Raw genomic sequence first — 26487 nt, forward strand, 5'->3', positions numbered from 1 at the left:
CGTGGATCAATCCGGTTGGGTCTCCAAATATTTCGAAAACTCGCCCCAGTCATTCTGACCCGTGGTTCCATGTTAATTCCAATTTTGTCATCTGATGATATCAGTCTGTCAGGATATTGAAGTCCTACGATCGTACGGCTACTGCAAAGTTTGAGGGGCTTTTCCCGTTGACACTCAACCACCTGGTCCTGCGGGCGTTGATAGTGGACCCATACGGTCAGCTCGTAAAGAAGCATACTGCCAGCTCGTAAAGCACACACAAAAGAGCATCGGAGTACTTTTATAGCGTTTCGTTTTCAATAGCCGAATCAGAGTCGTCTAGATGTTCCACAACAAAAAACTGCCAAAACAGCTCAAGGTATGGTACACGGTCAATCGCACCCACCAAGATCTTCCCGATTACGCTGAAAACATGATAGCCAAACGCAATTTCATCGCTGCGTTTATTACGGACTCAAGAAAGCACCGTCTTCGTCACCGGTGATCCATTTCCAGAGGAGCCAAATACAAGTCCTGACAACTGAAAGCGGCTCTATCGAAGTAAGTCAAACACTGTTGGCAGCAGACGGGAGAAACGGGCGCGAGTGGACTCCCCGGTCAACGATGGTAGAAAAGCCGCAACAACCGGCGATAATCGCCTCCTCTACGATATTTCACGACGCCCGATTGGAGCAAAGACAAATCCGTGGGTGCCAGAAAAAAACGCGACATGTCATTCACTCATCGATTCAACTGATCAGCTGAAACGTTGGTTCGACCACTGAACAACTTCTTCAAGTTTTGACGACTTATCCTAATTCAGATATAGGGAAAGGTTGACAATTCTCTGACGGCAGCAGCTAAGATTCAGCCCGGCTGATCATGTGAGAACCATACAGGGACCAGGCCAATGAATTTCAATTTTTTCTTCTTTATTAAAGAGGCTTTCAGCTCTTGGCTGGTTCACCTCTGAGAAATGAATTTCAAGAGTCCCTCCATTTGGTACTGATTGACCACGGAAAAGCCTTCGATCGTCTGAATCAAGAAAAAATGAGGGGCGTCCCTTGAAGTAAAGGAGGGCTAGACAAAATCCAGAGTCCAGCACAATATATTCGCTACCGGTCTTATAAGCGTTTTGCGCCTCCGAATTTTTCTGCTGGTATCGTTATCGGCGGTCACCCCAAGTACACGAATTCTTCAACCACCTCGATTTCGTCACCACCGATAGAAACTCGTGGTGGGTGGCTTACATTGACCTCTCTTGAGCCTCTTCCTATCATGTACTTCGTCTTCGACGTGTTGATGACTAGTCCAATCCGATTAGCTTCGCTTTTCAGTCTGATGAAGGCTTCCTCCTCTCCTCCTTCCATCCTCTCAAAGTTACGTGCCATGATATCAATGTCGTCGGCGAAACCAAATAACTGGACGGACTTCGCGAAAATCGAACCACTCGTGTCAATCCCTGCCCTTCGTATTACTCCCTCCAAAGCGATGTTGAATAGCAGACACGAAAGACCATCACCTTGCCGTAACCCTCCACGCGTTTCGAAGGGACTCGAGAATGCCCCTGAAACTCGAACTTTGCACATCACCCGATCCATCGTCGCCTTGATCAACCGTATTAGATTATCCGGAAATCCGTTTTCGTGCATTAGCTGCCATAGCTGGTCCCGAACGATTGTATCATATGCGGCTTTGAAGTCGATAAATAGATGATGTGTGGGCACGTTGTATTCGCGGCATTTCTGCAATACCTGACGTAAGGCGAACACCTGGTCTGTGGTAGAGCGTTCACCCATAAGTTTCCGCCTGGTACTGCCCCACGAACTCTCTTGCAATTGGTGTTAGTCGGCGGCATAAAATTTGGGAGAGTACCTTGTAGGCGGCGTTCAGCAATGTGATTGCGCGGTAGCTGCTACAATCCAGCTTATCGCCCTTTTTGTAGATGGGGCACACGACACCTTCCATCCACTCCTGCGGCAGAACCTCATCCTCCCAAACCTTGGTAATCACCCAGTGCAGCGCTCTAGCCAGTGCTTCACCACCGTGTTTAAACAGCTCTCCTGGTAGTTAGAAAGCTATGCTACTCTAATACAAAAGTCTAGGGTTGTACTACTTACTTAATCATGCAAATTTCTCAATGCTAATGCTATGATGTTTTTTTTTTAACAAAATCACGAAAGGTTCGCAGAGAAACCATATTCCTGAACGTATGTTTGAAATGTGCATGACAATAATGCTTTCTAGTAGAGAGTCATCAGCGTGGTGCGGTCACGGCCATGATAAACAGTATAGTCTGAGACATTTGCGTGGCCAATTTGGTTGAATCAATCAAGATTCCATTATGGTCAATTTAGAGGCAGGTTAATACTAGTTTTGGTAATTTCGGCATCAGACACAAAGTGAGATAGAAATTGATTTTATTGGTCTTTTTTTGTAAGAAATATTCTAATCAATGCAAAAAAAGATGTGGAATCAATTGGTATAACACAAGCGAGCGGAAAGTAGGTGAGGATGACCTAATAACGTACTCCATGTGCTTTTTATATGTGTTATACAATGAAAACTCATACAGGTATCAAATCAATTCAATCTGCCGACACAGCAGCAACCTGTTTGGTTATTGATGTTAGAACATTGAATACATTTTTTTACGAAAATGGTGGAAGAATAGCGATTCTACATAGAAGACAGTTTTAACGCGGAGATACTACGTAAATCAAAACCGTGTGTTTAATACAGAAATCCCCGTGAAACAATGAAAAGACGGAAATCAGCGACTCCAGTGTAACTTTATTGTTCGCTCAGAACATAGTATGAACATTACCACCACGATTGATTTAATTTGTCTACCCACTCCCTGCCTCATGGGTGAATTTTAGACCATATCCGCCTACGAAATCTGTATAAGTTCAAATTGGGCAGAGTTCCAATTGTAAGGTATTGCTAGTCACTGTTGTTCGGCTTAACTTCCATCCAAAACGGCTTGAATAGGACCGTTGGAGCAGATATACCAAAGTCAGGTAAAATAGTTAATGAATCTTGAGTATATATGTCGTATATTATCAACGTTTCTACATATATAAATTCTGATATAAATCCTTTCAATTCAATTTGAGACCACTCCAAATGAATTCGAACACGCTTGATAATAGTTCAATCTGGCAGCAGCGTGGCGCACGCGTCCCTAGTCACGTTGGAATCACCAGTACGAAAGCTCTCAAGAGCGACTGGACCGCGATCAATGTGTTCTCTAATGCCGCCGCCGTCAAAACAAAACAACTTTGTCTATCACTTGAAAAATTGATGTCAAATGATGTATTACCGTTCAGGATTCGGCGGGTTTTCTTATATTTATTGAGAGAGGGTTTTTGCTGAGCACATTTACTGAAATTCAATAACAAGATACTTTGGTATAGAAAGTACAGGACAAATTCCAGGGGAAACAGATTTGCTCGTTTGTTTTCAAAATTCACGGTTCTTTCAATGTTGTCGTAAAAATCGCGGAATTATATTATTTACACTAACTCGAAAAGGGTTTCTTACCCCATTCCCGGCCTAATATGCATGCGACTGCATTATTTAATTAATATTTTTGACAGGAAGCAACTTTTCCTAAATTTCGTGTGCCGTGCAATACTGCAATGGGGTTCACTTCTGCTTAAAAATAGCTATTCTTGCTAAACATCATTTGAAAAAACTTTTATTTGATTTAAATTAACGAGGTCTAGCACTAATTTCAGTCATAGCGATTTCATTTCCGGCCCACTTCCAAACCGGTTCCCGGCCTAAGCAAAATTTCGCTCAATCTCTCAACACCTTACTCTCATTCTCTCTTGGGACGGTAGAAAATGCGACGTAAACAAAAATAAGCACGTTCAACGCCGACATGATGCCAGATGGTATTTATAATCATTTTTATTTGGTTGAAAAGATATATTCACTCATCCAAATTACTTCCAAACGCTTAAAAACTATATTTCTGTCACTTTTTGAAATCGAGAGAATTACAAATAACATGATACGGTCAACTAATTAGATAGTTTTCCTATGAACGTTGAAGGATTTTGTTCATACTGAAAAAGACTCCTGGCCTTCTGGCAGCACGGTGTGGCTAGAAGTTCTTAGGCCGAGGTGAATTTTTGTTCGGTTTGAGGATACATTTTTAAATGTATTCTAATATGTTTATATTAGTTCTAGTGAAATAAACAAATAGAAAAGGTTAAAGTGCGTGAGTTTAGAATTTTTGTGTGGTGATTAACAGCTTCAAACAATGATTGTATCGAGAACTGTGACGATTTTCAGGTAGGTGTTTATATAAAAATACCGTTTTGTAAAAGTGGAAAGATTCACTCCGGCTCAGTGGTGTAGCAACGGAGAGTGATTGTTCGGAATGCACATTTTTATTTTCTATAATTGGACCAATTAGGAGTGAAATAAATGGTTGAAAAATATTGAGTATTGTGCGAAATGAATGGGAGTGGGCCGGGAATCGGGTCCATAGGCCCAAGTAGTGATTTACCCTATACATTTTTGAATTTTCTAAAATTTATTTCTAGAGGTCAAAATGCTAATGTTTTTCTTCCATATAAGCATATGAACAGTAAGCAGCATGTTTGAATTCAGACACTTTATATCCGTATAATGTTTCAATTATCGAATGGATGTTGGATAGAAGCTGCACGATATAAAGTAGACCATCCTGAGGATCCCATAGCTTAGTAGGCTACACGTTCGTCATTTAGAGGAACGTTCATGGGTTCGATTGCCAACCACCTCACCAACCTTCGCCCAGTCACTGGAGGACGTGCTCAGCGGGATGACCGTCCAATGTTCGACCATCAACCAGTAGCTGCGATAAATGACTCTCCTCGGATGTATTCATCTACAGATTCAAACAAAGGTAGCCGAACTGCCTTTACACAATGATGGACAACTGGACTGTGGTAACATGAGCAAAGCAATATTCACTTCAACGCTGCCGATAAAGTATAAGTGAACCATCCATGCTGACGTGATAAGTAAATGTACAAATAAGCATTTTCACGAAGTCCGTCCAGTTATTTGGTTTCGCCGACGACATTGATATCATGGCACGTAACTTTGAGAGGATGGAGGAAGCCTACATCAGACTGAAAAGCGAAGCTAAACGGATTGGACTAGTCATCAACACGTCGAAGACGAAGTACATGATAGGAAGAGGCTCAAGAGAGGTCAATGTGAGCCACCTACCACGAGTTTCTATCGGTGGTGACGAAATCGAGGTGGTTGAAGAATTCGTGTACTTGGGCTCACTGGTGACCGCCGATAACGATACTAGCAGAAAAATTCGGAGACGCATAGTGGCTGGAAATCGTACGTACTTTGGACTCCGCAAGACGCTTCGATCGAATAGAGTTCGCCGCCGTACCAAACTAACTATCTACAAAACGCTTATAAGACCGGTAGTTCTCTACGGACACGAGACCTGGACGATGCTCGTGGAGGACCAACGCGCACTGGGAGTTTTCGAAAGGAAAGTATTGCGTACCATCTATGGTGGGTTGCAGATGGCGGACGGTACGTGGAGGAGGCGAATGAACCACGAGCTGCATCAGCTGTTGGGAGAACCATCCATCGTTCACACCGCAAAAATCGGAAGACTGCGGTGGGCCGGGCACGTAGCCAGAATGTCGTACAGTAATCCGGTGAAAATGGTTCTCGACAACGATCCGACGGGAACAAGAAGGAGAGGTGCACAGCGGGCAAGGTGGATCGATCAGGTGGAGGACGACTTGCGGACCCTCCGCAGACTGCGTGGTTGGCGAAGTGCAGCCATGAATCGAGCTGAATGGAGAAGTCTTTTATGTGCAGCACAGGCCACTCCGGCCTTAGTCTGATGATAAATAAAAAGCATAAATATATGACCAAGATATCAATGGAAATAAAAAGGCACTGTAGTGCATGATGTCGGCTCAGTGATACCTTATAATACGCATATGGTCGGAAGAGCTTATACAAATGTGTGACAATTAAAAAAGCGACAGTCTGTTGAATTATTGAATTGATCATATTGCAATTCTCGATTGCCGGAATGCCGAATTGTGTTTAGAACTTAGTTTAGCCACTGCGCGCATGGGTTGCAGTAGAAATTGTTTGACTAATTTTATAGCTCATTATTATGGAACGTACACACGGTCAAGCAGTTTGACCAACATTGACTCCACCTCCCGTTTATTCAAACATCCATCAAGTTTTACCAACAGCGGCACGAACAATCAATTTATTCGACCAACAATATCACACACGAACGACCGAAGCAACAACTTGAGTACCAACCATCAAAAAATATATGAGAGTTTGTGCAACTTCCCTACAAATGCTCAAACATGTTCGGCGAACCTTGACTCCACCCCCGACAACTCAAACCAAAATCAAACCGTTTTAATTTTTTCCAACCGAGCCGCCAACTGTCAAATGGTTGTTCAAACAACTTCACGCACGTTCAAACAAAGCAGCAACCGAAGCGTTTTCTTGGGGGCGAAGTCAATGTTCGTCGAACTGCTTGACTGGTGTGTACGTTGCATTAGGGGTGGTGGAAATTCGCGGCAAAATTTTCAAAATTTCGCGAACAACCAATTCAGAAAATCGAAAAATTAAATTATATTTCGGTGCAAAAAATAAAAAAGACAATGTAGATTCCATATTTATTTAAATTGTTGCGTTTATTAATTTCATTTTCTTTTTTATTATTATTCCTTTACATTACTGGTCAAAAGCACTTGGTTGGCCAATATTTTTCCGTCAGCTTTTGGCGCTGAGAAGTGTTGATTAAATTGTACTGTCTGACACTACGTTCAGCATCTACCGAGTTTCCATGAATAGACAGGTATTTAACCGCTATTTTGAAGAGCTGACGACAGCGATCTCGGTTTGCAAACCAAAACTTCGGCATTCCGAATAATTGTATATTCTTTGAGGCCAAATTGACCCGCCAAACAATTTTATTGGTGCCATCGATTAATTCTCTTATTTAGGATAAACTTTCCTAAAGAATCCATATTTTTTTACGTCTCTAACTATTTTTAAAATTTGAAAGAAAAACAAAATTGTTCTTCAATTTAATTTTGGCTCAACATTCGACCAATTCAGGACCTTGCACTTAAAAAAAAATTCAAGACGTCAAAAAATGCGTTGTTTGTCTAGTTGGTATTGACTAGGTCAAGAAATCGACTGAGGCAATAGAATGGAATAAAATTATTGACGGAGAAGGTTAATTTCGCGGTTTTTCGCGCAAATGTTTAAATTTCGCGGCTAACATCAAATTTCGCGGATTTCGCGGCCTCCGCGAACTTTGGTGGCGGTCACGGCAGCAGCAGCGCGTCATTCACGTCCGTGAACCAATCACTCAATCAGCATCGGAGGTAATCGTTGGTGAATCTGGCAATCGATGGCGTCTGTAGCGGCGAACCATCAGAAGGCGGTTGCGCGGTCAAGTGGTTGCTATAAGTGAGGCACATAAATTAAAATAAATCGGTTCTTTTCAAGACCATCATTATGTTTGGAAAAAAAGGTAGAGCTGAGATGATTTTTCCAAATTTTTGCAACTTCTCCAGTGAATTTGTTTCTGTTCGGTTATGTTCTGTCCTGTCAGTGATTCAAAATGTGTATTGTTGAGAAGACTAACAAGTGAAAGTTGATTCTAAACGAACTTTTTTCATAGAACACTTGGCGTCGGTAGCGAAATCGTAGCGTCAGTGTCCGTCCGAGCAGCGACCATCGACGGGTGGTTGCTGCAGTGATTGGAAATGAATTTTATTCAAAATGCAAAACATAATCGCTCGGCTACGGCAGAATGCTTTCATCGATAGAAGAATCTCAAGTACGTGCCGAACAAATGACGCTTCAATGATTTTATTCGTACAGTGACTGAAGGAAATTCGATGGCGTCAGAATTGGTGGTCGTCTGCATCTGGTTGCCGCAGATTTTTTTTTTCAGACGGGATCCACACCGATGGAACTGCTCTTCGATGAGACTAATAAAAAAATTACGCGCGCTCGCGAGATAGTAGCTTTCTTGTATTCCATGAAGTAACACCATAAGCCCCGCCCTTTTGGCGAACGATTTTGATTACGCATTCCCACATTCACTGTTAAGGCTATTAAAACTGTTAAACACACAAACTGATGGTGACTACAGAAACACATTGTTGAAAATAAATCGGTGCTTGGCACAACCAATATTATTATATATTCGGAAAAAAGTTAAAGACAGTACACTGTGATATTGTGGTTCTCAATGCCATTAATCGATCCTTTTCATAATCCGAGCGAACATTTTCAAAGTACAAACCATAATCACTTGAAGCGCATCGGTGCGAGATGTTACAATAAGCTAATTCGCATGGTGACTGAAGGAAATATAATCGGTAGTATCGGTTCGAGTGGCGCCCGTCGGCAAGTGGTTGACAAGAAAATTTATTGAATATAATAGCGTGATTATCGATTTGGCTGTTGTCCGCGTAAGTGAAATTGACTCGCAAGATGCTAACTTTAGTTCTGTTGCTTTCAGTAATTGGACATTAGGGTGCCAACGGAATGTATGGGAAAAAAATTGTCATCGAGTTTCAAAAACGACATTGCTCACAAGTTTCATTACCCCAAAATATGACCTCATGCAAAATTTGAGCTCAGTCGGACATGATTTAGGGGTGCCTAAAATTCATCAAAGTTTTGAAATTTTTAGCCGTGAAAATTTTTCCAAGGGGGAATTTTTGTTAAAAGTCGTTTTTTTCTCTCAGAACCTTTTTGGGACTTGGAAATTTTTTCAGATGATGAATTTTTTTTTCCTTTCCTTTAACACCGGACGATACGCAAACGTTTTCGTAGCCAAAAATATCCCCCTTTGCAAAATTTGGGCAAAATTGGACATGATCTAGGAGTGCTCAAAATTAATGAAGACTTTATTTTTTTTCTAACAAGGAGGAAATTTTTTTTTGTTTCTTGATGCCAAAGGACTCAAAATGCATGAAATTTTGAAAATTAATTTTTTGAAAAAAAAACGACTGTTTTGGGACTTTGAAACAATTTCTTATGGCGAAAACAATTTTTCATCGAATTCAAAAACCGGACGGTACGCAAACATTTCCTGAGCCCCAAAATATGCCCCTATACAAAATTTGAGCTCCATCATGATTTAGGGCAGCTCAAAATCTTGCAAGTAAAATTTAAAATTTTTTGTGACTTTGAAAACTTTTGATCAGATTTGCGGAGAAAATTATCAGATTGCAATGTTTATTACACTGAGGTTTATTTTTTTTTTCAAAAAAAAAAAATCTCAATGTTTCATGCATTTTGAGTCCTTCAGCATCAATAAACAAAAAAAATATTTCCCCCTTATGAGAAAAAAAAAAGTTTTGAATTATTTTGAGCACCCCTAAATCATGTCCAATTTAGCTCAAATTTTACATAGGAGGATATTTTTGGCTACAAAAACGTCTGCGTACCGTCCGGTGTTAAAATTCAATGAAATACATTTTCATCATCTGAAAAAGAGTACCAAAAAAAGAGAAAAAAAATCGATTTCTTTCCAAAAAAAAACTGACGTTGAAATAACGTCAGATCTCAACGTTTCATGCATTTCTAAGTCATTTGACATCAAAAACAAAAAATATCGATTTTCGATTTTTCCTTGGGAAAATTATCATTGGTAAAAATGTCAAAACTTTGATGAATTTTAGGCACCCGTAAATCATGTCCGATTGAGCTCAAATTTTGCATGGGGTCATATTTTGGGGTAATAAAACTTGTGAGCAATGTCGTTTTTTGAAATTTGAAAATGTCATTTTCATTGGCACCTTATTGGACATGCATATTATTCAAAATAAATTGGTTCTATTCAGAACCACAATTTTATAAGTACAGGAGAAAACTGATCCTAGACGAATCCTCGTCAAAGCGCAAAACACAATCGCTTGGCAACGGTAGAAAATCGGCGTCAGTAACGGAATCACGAGCGTGCATCAGAGGGAGACGCTGCAATAAATTTATTCGCAAGGATGGTGTTTGTAGCTGTTAAAACCATATATTTACATGATGCTAGAATTGTCATTGTACCAGAAGGTTTTGCGTAATTTACATCGGGCGGTCGTGTCTTGTACACAACCCTTCGGATTTTCAAATTTGCTAGTTCTTGCTCAGTTATTGAACCAATTGATTATCCCTGGGAAACCAAGATTGGTACCACATCCGACGATACACTGCTCGCGATAGATGGGGGGCGGTCACCCAACCGGTGATTGTTAGATTTTCTAACAATTCTGTATAAGAACCTACCAAAACCTTTATAAGAACTGAGACATTACAATTTTGCAAGCTTTTTTTGACGTAGGATTACGTCTTTCCGGAACATTGGGGGGTCATTCTGCAGTTTCAAATTTGAGACCGTCACGAAAAGTGGTCAGGAAGTATGGGCTAATAACTCAGCCGTCTTTCAACCGATTTTAAAGATTTTGGTGTTAATCGATCGACGAACTCTTTAAGATTTTGCTCAGCTATCGAAAAAATGCATTCAAAGTGCTGAACTATTGAAAAATTGAATTTTACTAGGCACTGAAAATCGGTAAACCAACCAATCGCGATGTGCATCGCAAGCACAGACATCAAAATCGTGCAACCTACGGGCTCGACTCCAATCCTCAGTTCAACTAAATTTTCTCGGAGAGCGGGCACAACGATGACGCCCGTAGGAGCAGTCTCAGCAGAAAGTGAAACATCGAAAGGCCATCGCTAAAAGCAACAATCTTCGGACTATCGTTTAGTTACTGTTAGTGGCGCATTTTGGAAAGAAAACCGCAGGGTTGTTACGACTACGCGGATTTCGCGATTTTCGCGGATTTCGCGGTTTTCGCGGATTTGGCGCGGATTTACTTAACGATTTTAGGGCTTCGCGCGGATTTGGCGCGGATTTAGTTTTTGGTGAAAATTCAACAAATAAATTGCTAGATCTAAGGACGTTTATTTGAAAATTAGTGGTCTAAATAGATGGGCTTTATTACCGTTAGCATGTTCTATAAAAGTTACGTTTGAAGTCATTTACTCACATTATTTTTCGGATATTTACAAGCCCATATTGAATGCCATGATTACAGTTTTGAGTATTCATTAAACAAATGTTATTAGGAGAGGGGCGCTACTTGTTGTCATTTTTAAGCTATTCTGAAACATGACGCGTCTTATTTCGTCGTAGTTCCGAGATATTTGTCAGTTTCTGGTTGATGTTTTACGATGAATCACATAGCATGATATATCATATCATTTTTCGAAAGTTTTTTTGTCAGGAATTCTCATATTGTATTGAACATTTTATATTGCTTCCATAACATTCTTCTAAAAATTGAAAACACAAAAATGTGCCTTGATTTTATGCAGATGCCTTATTTTAATAAGTTTTCCGCAGAAATTCGTTGAATTATTAAAATGCAATTTTTAAAAAGTATTTCTGAATAAAAATTGCAGGAGCCATTTTTTGCGACATTTTGGATAACTCCTTTTTATTTTGCAGGTATTTTTGCAGGAGTAATAAAAAAATCGAAATCTCTCGAGGAATTTTCAGAAATATTCTATGAGGAATTCAATAAATAAATTTCGACAGCCTAAAGAGGATTTCTGCAGAATTTAAAATCCGAAAAAATTATAAAGAAATATTTTGGAGGAAATTCCATTGGAATTTTTGGAGCGCTGACCACAGAAATTACTGTCAAAAAATCCACAGGAATGTTCCCGGACAAGAATTCATCACATAATGTCTGCAGAGATTTCCAAAACGATTTCCACAGGAAGAAGGAAATTTTCTACTGTTTTTCAGCAAGAGTTTTTGCAGAGATTTCCAGGAAAAATACTGTGAGAATTTATGTTGCGATTTTCTCCAAAATTCCTGTAATATGATGATCACAAGAGTTTCTGTAAAAAATCTTTAAATATTGCACCTCGAGCTAAACGAAAGATATTCCGGGAGTTTTCTGTTTTCTTTTCAATCAATTTCTGCAAGAATTTCCAAAACGATTTTTGCAGGAATTAATTAAGGGATATCCACATGTAGTCTCTCTAGTATAATTTACTTGAATTTATGACAAAATTTTCGAATGAATTTCCGCATAAATTCTCGGGGGAAATTTTACATAAATATCCGGAAGAATTTCCACAGACGTTCTAGGGAAAATTACGGCGACAAGCAGTTGGATTTCTGCAAACATATACTGGATAATTTCAGAATTACTGGGATGAACAATTTTGATATCAATTCTATTAAAATCAACACAGGAGTTCCTGCCGGAAAAAATCGGATGAATTGGCGCTAAAAATGTCAATTTCTGGAATTTCCTGCATGAGCTTCTAGAGAAACTTGTCACAAAAATTGAAGGATGACTTTCAGCACAAATTCCGAACTTTTTTTTGCGGGAGTCTACGCAAATTATTCCATAAAATTTACGAAGATATTTCTGCTGAAATATTCCTCTGACATTTTTCGAAGTATAAATCCTTCAAACTCAGGATTCTGACTTGCAAATCAAAAAAGCTTGAGCAACTATGTCAGATTTTGTATTATTTGTTTCTTGTTATTAAAATAATTGTTATACAGAAGTTTTGTTTAAAAACATAAAATTGTATGGTCTAATTCCTTAATCTCGACGCCTTGTGATCAATAATTACAACAAAGTTTTTTTTTAATTCTGAAGAAATTGCGGTTTCTGAAGATTTTTTTATTATTTGCCAAGATTTTCTATAATCGTTCAAATCTGGCCTAAACATTCCTTGTATATCAATGCAACTGATAAAGTTCGATCAAGGAAAATTCCACTGACAATAACGGAACAAAAAATGCCAAAACCATAATCTCATCTAATCAGCGGTACAGTAGACGTTCGATAACTGCAAGTCATTTAACTGCAATGCTTTTTAACTGCAATAGTAAGTAATTTTATAAAAACGAACTCGAAGAGAAGACATTCAGTAAAATATTGTGATTACTGAAATTGATATTTCACGTGTATTTGCTAAGAATTTAGTTTAGGGTCGCGGATTTGGCGCGGAATAAGTTTCATGTCGCGCGAAAATGGCGCGGATTTGATTTTAGTCAGCGCGGATTTGATTTTAGTCAGCGCGGATTTGGCGCGGAAAATATTTCAGGATCTTCGTAACAACCCTGAAACCGGTTCTTCTTAGGACCAAAATTTTATGAGAAGATAGAGTTGATTGCAAAAATGGCAGCGATTACGGTCCCCGCATACCAGTGGCGTCACTGAAAATGTTTTCTTAATAGTGACTATTTAGCAGAAAAGTGAAATTTTTACGCAAGATACGGACTATCGTTTGTTTGCTATGATTGATTAGAAAGGCGCATTGTGGATCAAAATCAATTCTTGTCAAATGTACTATTGAGAGGTAGAGCCAAAATATTTTCTTCAAAGTGCACATCATAACCGCTTGGCGACGGTAGAAAGTTGGAATCTGCTATCTATTAAAAGTGCGGGAATTAAACAATGATGACGTCTCACATCATTGAGTTGCGTCAAATGAGATTTTCCCAAGATTCTGATTTCGGCGTATCTACTTGCTGTTTATTATTGGAAAGGCGCGTCATTGGAAACAAAATCATCTTTTTACATGGGAGAAGGTTGAACCGAGACAAAAATCTGCAAAAAATGCAAATCATAATCGCTTGGTGACGGGCAAAGTTCTTTGGCTGTAGCAGCCGATGCGCTCCTTGCATGGAGACGTTCCAAAACAATGTATTAGGATGGATGACTTCTATCGTGTTCCAGCGGCAAATTCTAAATTGGCTGACAGTGGCATCAGTAGTGGAAATTCATTACAAAATTTTGATTTCCGGCGTGCACGGTACGAAAATTCCTCTCCTCTTTGAGTGAGACTGTGACCCTAAAAAGGGCCGTTTTAAGTGGAGCTACTTCCTCGTTCATTCATTAGGAGCTGACTTACTTGGTGACGACTTTGGAACCCTCCGAAACGGCGGGCTTGGCCAGCTCGACACGCACGAAGATACTCGACGCCTTCGATGAGACGCCCTTCTTCTCAGCCTTTTCACCGTCGGTGATTTCTGGTCGGCGCTGCGATGTAATTGTCCTGCCGAATTTCCGAGAAGTAGTAGTAGTAGTTTATTACTACTGATGAGACGCCCTTGATGATGTTTCTTCTCAGCCTTTTCACCGCCGGTGATTTCTGGTCGGCGCTGCGATGTAATTGTCCTGCCGATTTTCCGAGTAATAAATTGTCCTGCCGATTTTCCGTGAAAATCAGACTTCGGCTGGTCAGAATACGTTTGCATGGAGTTCGAGGCCCCGCCCCTTTGAGCGCCGTATCATTGGCATCGGCTTGCTTGCTCCGCCTTTCTTTCGTTCGTTGCCAATGCATTCGTACATAAGAAGGGCCTCTTCTTCTCCTTCTTCTTCTTCTTCTTTTACTTCTTCAAAGTGCAAATTATAATCGCTTGGCATCGGCTTGTTTGCTCCGCCTTTCGTTCGTTCGATGCCAGTGCTTTCGAACATAACCAGCGACTATTCTTCTTCTTCTTCTTTTACTTCTTGAAAGTGCAAATTACAATCGCTTCGCGTCGGCAGCAGCGCAAGCGCTCTTCGGAGGGGGATGCTGCGAAAATTGATTCGCATGATGGCGTATATCGCGTTTTAGCGGTAACTTATCGAGCGGCTGACATTGGGGTCGGTAGCAATGAAATGATTTTTTTTCTAGATTCTGCTTCGGTTTTGTTGCTGCTTGTGATTGGGAAGGTGCATTACTGAAAACAAATGGGTTCTTTTCAGAATCATAATTTCACACGAGAGAAGATTGAGCCGAGACAAATGTTTTTCAAAGTCATAAGCTTTGTTGCTGCTTGTGATTGGATAGGCGTATTGTGGAAAACAAATTGGTTCTTATAATAACTATCATATTACATGGGAGTATTTTGAGCTGAGACGAATTTTCTGCAAAGTGCAATTCATAATTGCTTGAGAGCAACAAAACAACGCCGTATTTAAATAAATATGAAAATTGCTAACATTTGAGTAAATTTTCAATCGAATATCATCTCTAATCCCAGCACCTACTAAACAGGGGTATTCTTGAAATAAACATTTTCTCACCAGGTTCAACTTGGCATTCAATATGCATGCATTCTCTAGCACAGACATCACTTTTCAATAGCTAACGTGATGCAATTTTCATATTTTTTTCGATATATATTTAGTGTCTCGTATCACATCGGTGAAGTGAGAAACATTAGTTGTGCTTAGAAGAAGTTTATTTGATACTAGTGAATACAGTGCGATGTCGCAATACTTGACAGCGAAGTATAAACGCGATTCCAGGAAGCGTGAAAGGGATCAACAATCGGACGCACCTTCAAAGCTTCCAAGGACAGACGCTGATCGGGCACGGAGTTATCGGGCCAAGTTGAAAGCGGCCAAGGGTAGTACGTCGTCGGCTACCGGTTGGGACGCTGGCGAAGGGCCCTCAACTCGAGGTAGGAAGTTATTATTAGCAGCAAATGTGTAAATACATATCAATAATGTGAACTAATCTTCAAATTCTATGATGACAGTATAGAAATTTTGCATTTTATCATTTTATATAGCAGATTTATCTATAAATGTGAAATTATCAACGACTATTTTCTATTTCACCTCTATTTCTCTTTGCTTGTCGTCGAATGTATTACATTGTTATTACACATAATTTATATATTATTTTCAATAAATGTAGCATTGACAACATGGTAAGTACTTTTTACGGCTGAAGTTCTTCAAGTACTTCGAAATACACACCTAAAAATAATCATGTAATTTTAGGTGCTGTGACAACGACATATTCGAGCGTCATTTTTGACGTAAAGTTAGGTGATAATTTAATTTTACATCACAACTTTATTGACAAAAAAATTGAAGGATTAGAACGAGAACCGAACATAAGCCCGCTGAGTGAGAGCCCAACACGTTACCACTCAGCTATCTTCGTCTCTTGAAAGAGAGGTGATCGAAGTAAAGCATGTTCCACGATTTGCACTGAACAAGTATTTCACTGCATTAAGGCATCGACTGCCAGAGCGTTAGGTGCGTCGTATCGGGTGCTGTGTTTGGGTTTCATGACATGTAATTTTGAATCATCTAACATTGAAAAATATGCGATTCAGTTTATGTCATGTGGTTTTGTGTCATTTTATTCACGTACGTCACCTGTAATATTCATATTTTTTTGGTGTGTATATACTGCAAATGTTTACTTATCAGCTTATTTAGCCTGAATTGTTTGTTGGGTTTTTATAAATCGCTAAACGATAAATGGAACAATATAATTCCAATCTCAAAAGCCCAAAAGTTCTTAGATATTCAATTTGTTAATATAGTTCCGAATTCATTCACTTGGTAGGTTACATTAGCCTGCCAGTAGAGTTGAAATCACACAATCTGTAAGATTTGGTCCTTTGATTTGGTGTTAAATTAAATTTGCAAATCGATTGTGTTTGTATTATGCATCCATGTATTAATGGATATGATTTGAACCGAATTTCTATTTTGTCTTGAGTTTGAATTTCGATATATTTTTCGGACATATTATTTAATTGTTCTGAATTTGAGTATGATTCGGATTAAATTTGAATTAAATAGTTGGAGCTTCTCAAATATTATTTTTATTTAATGAATTATTGGGTCGTATTAAATCTACGGTGTCTTTTACTTGTTTATTATTTGATTCAATTGAATGTTGAATTTTGTGTTTGGAACAATAACATATTAGATTCCAGCGAATCGCAAAATTTTAACAAATAGATTTTTATGACATAAAGTTAAGATTTACTTAAACTTTTGGATAGTGTGTTTTGTACAAATATATCCTAAACACATGCTACATGAATTTTATATTACTATGCTATTGTTGTTTATAGTACGCTTGGCAATAATTTTTCATGTTTTTAAATGTCTTATTGTACTTGGTACAGTCATTTTAAATGCGAATGCATCTGTCAATTATGTATATCTGTCTGTAAATAAGGATTAATCTTCCCGTGTTACAATTTCTTCGAGTAGAATTCAACTTAATCCGTGCTGATACGGTCGTAAACTCTGATCATGAAGATTCCGACGCCGGTGTTGTGATGCAGTCCGCAAGAGCAGATGTCGATGATGAGCGTGGTGACTTTGAAGAAAACGTGTCTGCTGTCGCTGATGATGGCGAACATATTTCTTCGCTTTTAACACAAGACAAACCCAATTTCGATCAGGCTGATCGGGAGTTCCAGAAACGTTTCGTGGAAAACGATTTCGGTTGCGCTTGTGATGTGTGCTAGAATCTGGTTCAGGAATGATTTGAAACCAATCTCCGACTCAAATGCTGCCGTGTTACTGGCGACAAATTATTTCGAAACGGTGGAAGGATTTTTGGCGTGTGCTACATGTCGAACAAGCCTGAACCGCGGATCAATTCCCACATTGTCGCAATCGAATGGCTTTACATATCCCAAGTTTCCGTCCAATTTGCCTCCGCTAGACCCACTCACCACAAGACTGGTGTCTCCCAGGATCAATTTCATGCGGTTTCGTCGTTTGCGGCATACTGCAGGTTTGTGGAAAAGTTATTTTAACTTTAAAATGTATTACATCAAATAAATATATGATTTTCCTAACCTATTTTCATTAACATGCAACAGGTAGTTTGGCAATAATCGGCCAAATTATCAACATTCCAGTCGACGTGGCCCAGATGGTAGGCGAACTTCCCCGCCAACTGGATGACGACTATGCTATCAACGTGTGCATCAAGAAACACTTCATACACAAATCAAGTTACTTGTCCGGCTACGTGAAGAAAGGTACCGTTAAAGCATGGCTGAACTATCTGGTTACTACACCGCTCTACAGGCGGAATGGAATTGTTTTCAATGAAGAAAACTTGGCTGCGATCGGACAAACAGAGCAGACGGATATTTCGGAGGAACGTAGGGCAGTAGACCTTGAAGTCGTCGACGAGATGAACGAGGTAGAAATGATGATTGGACAACAACATACGCTCATGTGGAATGAAGACAAGTGTCTGGAACTTGCACCGGCACAAAATCAGAAACCACTTTCCATTATCTACGATGAGTTTGCTGAGGAGCTGTCTTTCCCTGATATTTATCTTGGTCATCCGAGATGCTTCAACCGTGAAGTCCATGTGACAGCGTTCATGATGGCTACTAGCGAGGTGCGACGTCGGGATCGGCGGGGCGCGAGACCGGAGCATATTTTGTATATGGCCATGAAAATCATGCGGCTGCGGGTATCGGAAGGATTGAACAATACCTTTAAATGCATGGGCACGGCCAACATAACAAGGGCGCAGTTGCAAGATCGGGAATTTTGGAAAGCTGTATTGAGCGTAACCTCTCTTTTCTGAAATCTATTCCGAACTCCGTTCAATATTGGCAGCAAAGAAAACGGGATGTTTTCGCCATGATCCGGCAGCTGGGGAAACCCACGATGTTTTTGACGATGAGTGCAAATGAAATTAGATGGCCTCACCTACTAAGCATTCTGCGGAAGCTTTCCGGTGGCTCTAACATTGCGGAAATGGACGATATTGTGCAACAGTTGTCTGCACTCCAGCGTGCTACACTTGTAAGCGAAGATCCTGTCACGTGCTGTGCATATTTTCACAAGTTGGTAAACATCTTTCTGCGCCTTCTGTCATCGACCAGGTTGAGCCCGTTCGGCAAATACCACGTTGTAGATTATTTTAAGAGGATCGAGTTCCAGCATCGTGGCAGCCCGCATGCACATATTCTGCTCTGGCTGGCGAACGATCCCCGTGAGGATGTTTCCGAAAGAATGCCCGCTACTGTTGAGTTGATCGATTTTCTGTGCTCCATCAGATCGGAAGATCTGCCTGAGACCTATGGCAATCAGGTGGGTTTACTTTCGCATAGTTTCTAGCAAGTAATCACTCACAATGTCAAACCCTTTTAGGTTCATAAACACACGTTTACGTGTTTCAAGCGAAACGATAAACGTTGCCGGTTTAATATTCCGTACTGGCCAATGGATCAAACCAGAATTCTGATCCCCATTACAGCCGGGGATGGCCGACTTCAACAGCTAAACAGAAAGGCAGCGAAAATGCGAGAAGCTCTTGAAACGAAGGTCTACGATAGCCTTGACGCGTTTCTCGTTGATAGCAGTTGCACGTACGATTACTACTTGGACGTGATTCGCTCTTCCATTCGCCGACCAACAGTTCTGCTGAAACGTTCCATGACGCAGCTTTGGACCAATCCATTCAATCCTTGGATCGCTGAGAAGCTCAAATCCAATATGGATTTGCAGTTTGTGCTGGAGGAGTTTTCATGTGCTGCTTATGTTGTGGAATACGTAAACAAGACCAACAGAGGCATAAGTAGTTTACATCGTGACCTCATAAAGCTCCAGGAAGAGCATCCAGACCAGGACTACAATGGATTGCTGAAGAAGGTCAGCATAAAAATGTTAAATTCCGTGGAAATGTCTGCCCAGGAGGCTGCTTGGTATTTGCTTCGGCAACCGATGTCAGAAGCCAGCCGCAAGGTACCATTCATCAAATGATATAGTTTTCACAATTTAGAATTCAATTTCGTTTTAGGTTGAGTTTATTGCGACAATGTGGCCACAAGAGCGAATAAAATCCAAGAAGCGGAACAAACAGATGGACGAAGAGGATCTCGACGACAATTCCACCGATGTGTGGACGCTAAACATCATTCAACGGTATGAACTGCGCCGAGGAATGGATGATATCTGCTTGGCGGATTTCGCAGCATATTATTCGGAAGAAAGATCCACGAAGCATTCATATAGACTCCGTTTAGTTCCCCGTGTATTGCGTTGGTGCTCGTACAGTATGGCGGAAATGGTCGACTATAAGCGTGAGATGGTTCTCCTCTTCCTACCGTTCAGGAATGAAGTCTGCGATGTACTTGATCGGAACAAGTTCCTGAAGTTGTATGAAGACAACGAGGCCGCCATTTTGGCAAAGCACAAGGAGTATGACTGCGAAATGAACTTGGATCAGGTTGTGGAGGAATACATCCGCATATGCAGCGAAGACGATGAGCAGCAGGTGATTGCCGACCAGAAGCGCGATGAGTTCGTCCGCACGATCGTCATGGAGCCGAATGATGACGATATTCACAACTTGCCAACAGGACCCTTGGCAGCTGTCGTCAAACAGCGATCAAATGTCTTGTCAAAGCAAGAATATTGTGAAATGGTGCGTGCCACGAATGCAGAGCAGCGGGATTTGATCGTGCAAGTAATCCACAGCTTGCATTCCTCTGAAGAAAACTGCAAACCAGTGCAAATATTCTTCACTGGCCCGGCGGGCTGTGGCAAAACGTTCACTTTGCGCATTCTAATGGAGACAGTGAACCGGTACAGCCAAGCTCATAATAAGCAGCACAACGCTTATGTAGCATGCGCATCCACTGGAAAAGCAGCGGTCGCAATAGGTGGAACAACAGTGCATTCCGCATTCCGGATTTGCATGTCGCGTAGGCAAAGCTCAAAGCTGAGTTTCGAGGCATTACAACTGTACCGGAACGCCTTCGCCAACGTGAAGCTCATCATTATCGACGAAACAAGCATGCTGGGTGCTGATGTCCTCAACACAGTACATGTCCGGCTTCAAGAAATCACGGGGAACTACGACGATCCATTCGGTGGAATGCCGATCGTATTTTGCGGCGATCTTCGTCAATTGCCACCGGTCAATGCACGGGCGGTGTTTAAACCGAGCATAAACTCCATGCATGGCGCCGTTTTATGGCAATCTCTCGACTTCTACCCATTGGTTCAAGTTATGCGACAAACCAACGAGCAGTTCTTCAGCATTCTCACAAAAATTGGCAACGGTGAGCGGATGTCGTCTGAGGAAATTGAGCTTATTGAAAGCAGGTTCCGTACGGAGGAGTGGTGTCGGCAGCATGTCCCTCGAGGGATCCGGTTATTCCATCGGAACGCTGATGTCGAACGGTATAACTCTGTGGCGTTGATGGATCGAGAGGCTGTCGAATGTACTGCAGATGACCTATACTCTGGTTATAAGGACAATTCCCAGCTGGCCAGTGCTCGCACAAAGGTGCATAAGATGAGTGTAGTAGAGACTGGTGGCTTACCGTATCTGTTGCGTCTTGTTCTTGGTACACCTTATATGCTGACCACCAACGTGGATGTCGAAGATGGCATCGTGAACGGAGCGATCGGAGAGCTCATGCATGTTGAGTACAACGAAGGAAACTCGCAGCAACAGGCAATCACGAGGCTTTGGATGGCATTCGAAAATGAGTCCATTGGGAAGATGTTGAGAGTGAAGGCCAGACCGCTGGTGTATTCGAGACCTGGGGTGCTACAAACAGGCTGGACTCCAATCGTCAAACGATCGGCGAACGTAACCCTTAACGGTGGTGTTAAGTGTAAAGAGTTCAGTTTCCCGTTGTAAGTGCGTGTGCCCTCACAGTCCATAAGTCCCAGGGAGGCACATTCTCGGAAGTCGTATATAATTACGATAAGGGTCAGGAACAGCAGCTAGTTTACGTTGGTCTTTCCAGGGTTACATCAATCGACGGATTGTATCTGACGAATGCCAGTAACTCATTCCGGTTCCACCACGGAAAGGGTTCTATGACCCCTAGAATGAACGACCTTCGGACGGAACTTGAACTTTGAGTAACCATCGTATGCGCACCATTACAGACGATATCATGGAAGCTATAACCGCAAACAGGTTGGCTTGTACGTTGATGAGCATCAATGTACAAAGTTTGAATGCACACTCGTCGGACATTGCAACAGATCGGGTGCTTACCGCCGTTGATTTGCTTGCAATGAGCGAAACTTGGCTTGACAACGGCACAACCACAAACATCAATGGATACCTTTGTGTTTGTCAAGAGAAGCGTGACGGAACAAGAGCGGGAGGAGCCGTTTCTCACGCCATTACGAAGCTCAATGAAAGCTATGACCCAGTATTGAGTGTAGCAGACGAATATGGGGACTGCTGTGCTGCAAAGGTTTCGATCATGGAAACCCGCACGTTACTGTTTGCGGTATATATTTCACCAGGTATAATCAAATAGTATATTACTATGTCTGAAACTTGATTATGCATATGTACAACATGTGATAGATTTAGTTCGGAAAAGGTATTGGAGGGTAACCGCCCCTTCGGTGGGGTTTGATCCCACGACCCCAGTTCGCATGACAGGTGCTTTCCCTACTAAGCTACGAAGGACCTCCGTCGTCCACCGCAGCTTAGCGGGTACTGATGAAACCAAATTCCCAGCACCAGGTACCAGCCGATCTCTCGCAATACATTTTCAGAACTAACTCTCTCAAATGTATTTTTGTACACAATGTCAACCAAGTAGGGATGAGTATTTAATACTTGTCCGGCTCCTACACACTTGCTTCATCAGCAACGGCGCTCAATGAAGTAGGGTTGTGTGAGGTTGTGCCAGTTTGGTCGTCAGATCCCAACACGACCACACAAGCGAAGAGAGATCGCCACTCGAGATCAGTACATTCAAAGTTAATTGCCTATATGCCGGGTATTAAGCCACCCGAGTGGAAATTAATTACTATGTCTGAAACTTGATTATGCATATGTACAACATGTGATAGATTTAGTTCGGAAAAGGTATTGGAGGGTAACCGCCCCTTCGGTGGGGTTTGATCCCACGACCCCAGTTCGCATGACAGGTGCTTTCCCTACTAAGCTACGAAGGACCTCCGTCGTCCACCGCAGCTTAGCGGGTACTGATGAAACCAAATTCCCAGCAGCAGGTACCAGCCGATCTCTCGCAATACATTTTCAGAACTAACTCTCTCAAATGTATTTTTGTACACAATGTCAACCAAGTAGGATGAGTATCTCTCTTCGCTTGTGTGGTCGTGTTGGGATCTGACGACCAAACTGGCACAACCTCACACAACCCTACTTCATTGAGCGCCGTTGCTGATGAAGCAAGTGTGTAGGAGCCGGACAATATTAAATACTCATCCTACTTGGTTGACATTGTGTACAAAAATACATTTGAGAGAGTTAGTTCTGAAAATGTATTGCGAGAGATCGGCTGGTACCTGCTGCTGGGAATTTGGTTTCATCAGTACCCGCTAAGCTGCGGTGGACGACGGAGGTCCTTCGTAGCTTAGTAGGGAAAGCACCTGTCATGCGAACTGGGGTCGTGGGATCAAACCCCACCGAAGGGGCGGTTACCCTCCAATACCTTTTCCGAACTAAATCTATCACATGTTGTACATATGCATAATCAAGTTTCAGACATAGTAATTAATTTCCACTCCGGGTGGCTTAATACCCGGCATATAGGCAATTAACTTTGAATGTACAAATAGTATAGTTGTGTTTGTCTTTAAGTATGTTGCATTAAATTTTGTATATTTACTAGGTACCACCCTGAAGCAAAAGAAATATTTCTTAGTGCGCAACCTCATAAAGTACACCCATGTTGCCATGCCCGTGGTAGTGTCGGGAGACTTTAATATTGATGTGACGAAAGAGGAGAACAGAGATTTCATCTGGTTCATGAAGCAGTTTCTCTATCTGGATTGTGCTTCGGATCCAACTATAGCGACTACTCTGGGTGGCACATGTCTCGATCTAACGTTCACCCGGAACGTAAGTGTGGAATGCAGGAGATACTGCACGTACTTCTCCTACCACCGGCCTATTTTGTCGATTCTTGCGGTGTCCCGAGGTAAAACTAATGATTTAGAATTAAACATAGTTCTCTTCATCAGTTATGTTATTTTATTCTAGAACCGATGCCATCCCAGTGAAGTGAATTAACGTCACTGATCGTCGTTGTTCCGCTAGTTCATCTGCCGAAACGTTCAATTTCAACCTGAATGACCAATCATTGACATCAGCCGGACAGTCCGTAGCAAAAATAGATAATTGATCCTGAAAATGAAACTTGAGTATTTGGTAACTAAATTTATATTTAGATCATAATGTATTTAATATGAAACATTCTTTCCGTTTTGTTCTTTTCTTTGTTTTCTACAGATTCAGCCCAACAGTGGATTGATACATCCTTCAACATTCATCGGGACCACGGCGTACATCACTTCAAAAGGCTTCAAGCCAACATAAACAAACGGCCCTTTTCAGGGCCACCAAATATTCATGGAGGAAGATGTTGTTAAGGCTGTTGTTTACCGATCTTCTGTTTCTTTAATACTCTGCTTATAGTTATAAACCGAAATGAGTTTATAGTAACAATCGGGTTTTCGCCCATTTATTTCCAGGATATGCGACATGCCGAGGATATTCCAACTCAGATTGAATATACAGCCCCATCTTCAAAAATCAGCAGCAAGAAACATATTCAGAGTTTCAAAATAAAATCTTCTACACTTACGTAATCCTACGTCCAATTGGCGGTCGTGTCTCGGATACAACCTTCTACTTTTTACAATACATATTTGTTTAGGTCTTACTCAAGGAATTTCCTAGATGGCCAAGAAGTTATGCTAAGACTAAGAACACATCCTATTACTCGTGTGTTATTGTGTTTGGAAAAAAAATGTACACAATCATGCATCGAATGCTCTCAATATTACCTAATAACTATGGATGGACATTTTAGAACACTGCACTGTGTTGTGAGTCGACTAAATCAGATTGCAGAGAACCCTAAAAGTAAAAGAAGGTCACACATAAAAAAACATCCCAATACCTAATAAACCAAATCTTCTAAAGTCACCTTTATCCATACTCAGAAAGAACAGTTGACCCATAAATGCTTAACTGTTGCAAATTCATTCACTTCTACTGTCACAATCAGTGGAATAAACATAAATCGGTGTTGCTTCCAAGAAGCATTACAATTCATGGGGGAGTTAATGAAGGGGCACTTCCCCATTAGAATGACATGATTTTTTTTTTTATTTTATGATTTCCTGCGTCGTACTTTATGAACATCTTTTTATTTCATTACCAAAAAAACAGCTGAGAGCTACTAACAGATGGCTTTGCTGGGTTTAGTTCTCTTCTTTCCAGGTGGGGGAACGAAATTAAAACCAAATGTAAGCGTTACAGCCCCATGCAAGCAGGCTTGCAAAACAAAAAATTTCTTCCTGCATTCAAAACTTTTTGTCCAAAATAAATATGTGCCAGTCTATTCCCTATGCTTGATGCGGCTCAGCTTGTAACTTGTTCGGGGGTTTCCTAATCGCAGTAAACTTATTGCTCTGGGCCTGGCGCCAACCCCCCCAATGTCTATCCTTTCGGTTTATGGCTTTCGATTTCGTTTGTCCGTTCACTCGGTGAATCGGTTCGAACGGGTTTGGTCTGGCTGGAGCCGTTTTGTCTAGCTGCATGAGAGCTAAGCGCGCTGAGAGTTGAGTCATTATGCAATTCACACGATATGCTGCTGCGGTACACGTGCACAGTTGAATAGGGGGCAAATGGGTTTAAAAGCTTCATTGAGATGGTGCATACTGGAGATGAATAGTTACTGTCGAATACACAATTCGTTTTAGTTATTGGAACATTTATGCGTTTTGAACCATACTCTTCCAGAAGAATGCTAATGGCCGTTGATTTGTTCATGATGTTTGCACCGATCACAACAACTACATGCCGTTGAAACTATTAATGAGTGGGTTGTTATTATGCTGGGATGTGACTTGAACACCTATGCTAATGAGATCGTGACTTTGATGACCCTGTTTGGTTCTATATGCTATCCATGACCTAGCATCTGCACAACCAGCGTTATTGATTGCATTCCGATAATGGTTGTTTGTTCAAAAGCTAATCCCCAAGTATTAATCGAAATCGTTGCTTATCTATGTAAATTATCGTTCACAGAATGGTGCCTTTAATGGACAATCACATCACGTAGCCATCAACACCCCCGCAACGAATGACAACAACAACAACCCCCCTGATGACCCGACTCCCACCGTCCGAGAGAAATGGGGCAAAAATATAGAATTCCTGCTGTCGTGCGTGGCCTTGTCGGTGGGTTTCGGAAATGTGTGGCGCTTCCCCTACACGGCGTTCAACAACGGCGGGGGCGCCTTCGTCATCCCGTATCTCATCGTGCTGTTCGTCGTCGGTCGACCGATCTACTACCTGGAGATGGTTTTGGGTCAGTTCTCCAACCGGGGCTGCGTTAAAGTTTTCGATCTGGCTCCACTGATGCGAGGCATCGGGGTGGGTCAGACGGTGGCCATATTCACCGTCATCACTTACTATGCGGCCGTGCTGGCCATCACCTTCCGATATCTGTTGGTGTCGTTTAGCGCCGAACTGCCTTGGAGCACGTGTGATCCCTCGTGGACGGATTGTGTCAATTCGAGCTTCATTGGGACGTTTCCGATGGGCAATGGCACGAAGATTCAATCGTCGGCGGAGTTATATTTTCAGTAAGCCTCGACATTATTGTCTTTGCTGTTGACAACAGAATGTGAAAAGACTGCT

The 26487-nt window shown here is 41.3% G+C and overlaps 2 protein-coding genes across 2 annotated transcripts in view; both read left to right on the plus strand.

Annotated features, from left to right (window-relative positions):
* LOC134225356 (sodium-dependent nutrient amino acid transporter 1-like) overlaps positions 1–26487 on the plus strand; it is a 49034-nt gene that overhangs the window by 7067 nt on the left and 15480 nt on the right. Inside the window, exon 2 of the mRNA XM_062705353.1 lies at positions 25873–26432. Coding sequence (XP_062561337.1) covers positions 25873–26432 — 560 coding nt within the window. The remainder of the gene's footprint in view (positions 1–25872; positions 26433–26487) is intronic.
* LOC134219767 (uncharacterized) lies at positions 604–24150 on the plus strand. The gene is made up of 10 exons (XM_062698634.1): positions 604–685; positions 17058–17294; positions 17678–18387; positions 18438–18914; positions 18975–19568; positions 19624–21451; positions 21496–21654; positions 21732–22100; positions 23444–23673; positions 24064–24150. Exons 1-10 carry the CDS (start codon positions 604–606, stop codon positions 24148–24150), a joined length of 4773 nt encoding a protein of 1590 aa, XP_062554618.1.

The sequence above is a fragment of the Armigeres subalbatus genome, chromosome 3, assembly GCF_024139115.2.
Source record: "Armigeres subalbatus isolate Guangzhou_Male chromosome 3, GZ_Asu_2, whole genome shotgun sequence".
NCBI lineage: Eukaryota > Metazoa > Arthropoda > Insecta > Diptera > Culicidae > Armigeres > Armigeres subalbatus.

Excerpts from the sequence above, each read along its gene's own strand:
- LOC134219767 (XM_062698634.1), top strand. The coding sequence starts at position 604 with ATGGTAGAAAAGCCGCAACAACCGGCGATAATCGCCTCCTCTACGATA. Across the intron at positions 18,915-18,974 it reads CTGAGACCTATGGCAATCAG|GTTCATAAACACACGTTTAC; the intron begins GTGGGTTTACTT and ends AAACCCTTTTAG. Across the intron at positions 21,655-21,731 it reads CCGGTTCCACCACGGAAAGG|ACGATATCATGGAAGCTATA; the intron begins GTTCTATGACCC and ends GCACCATTACAG.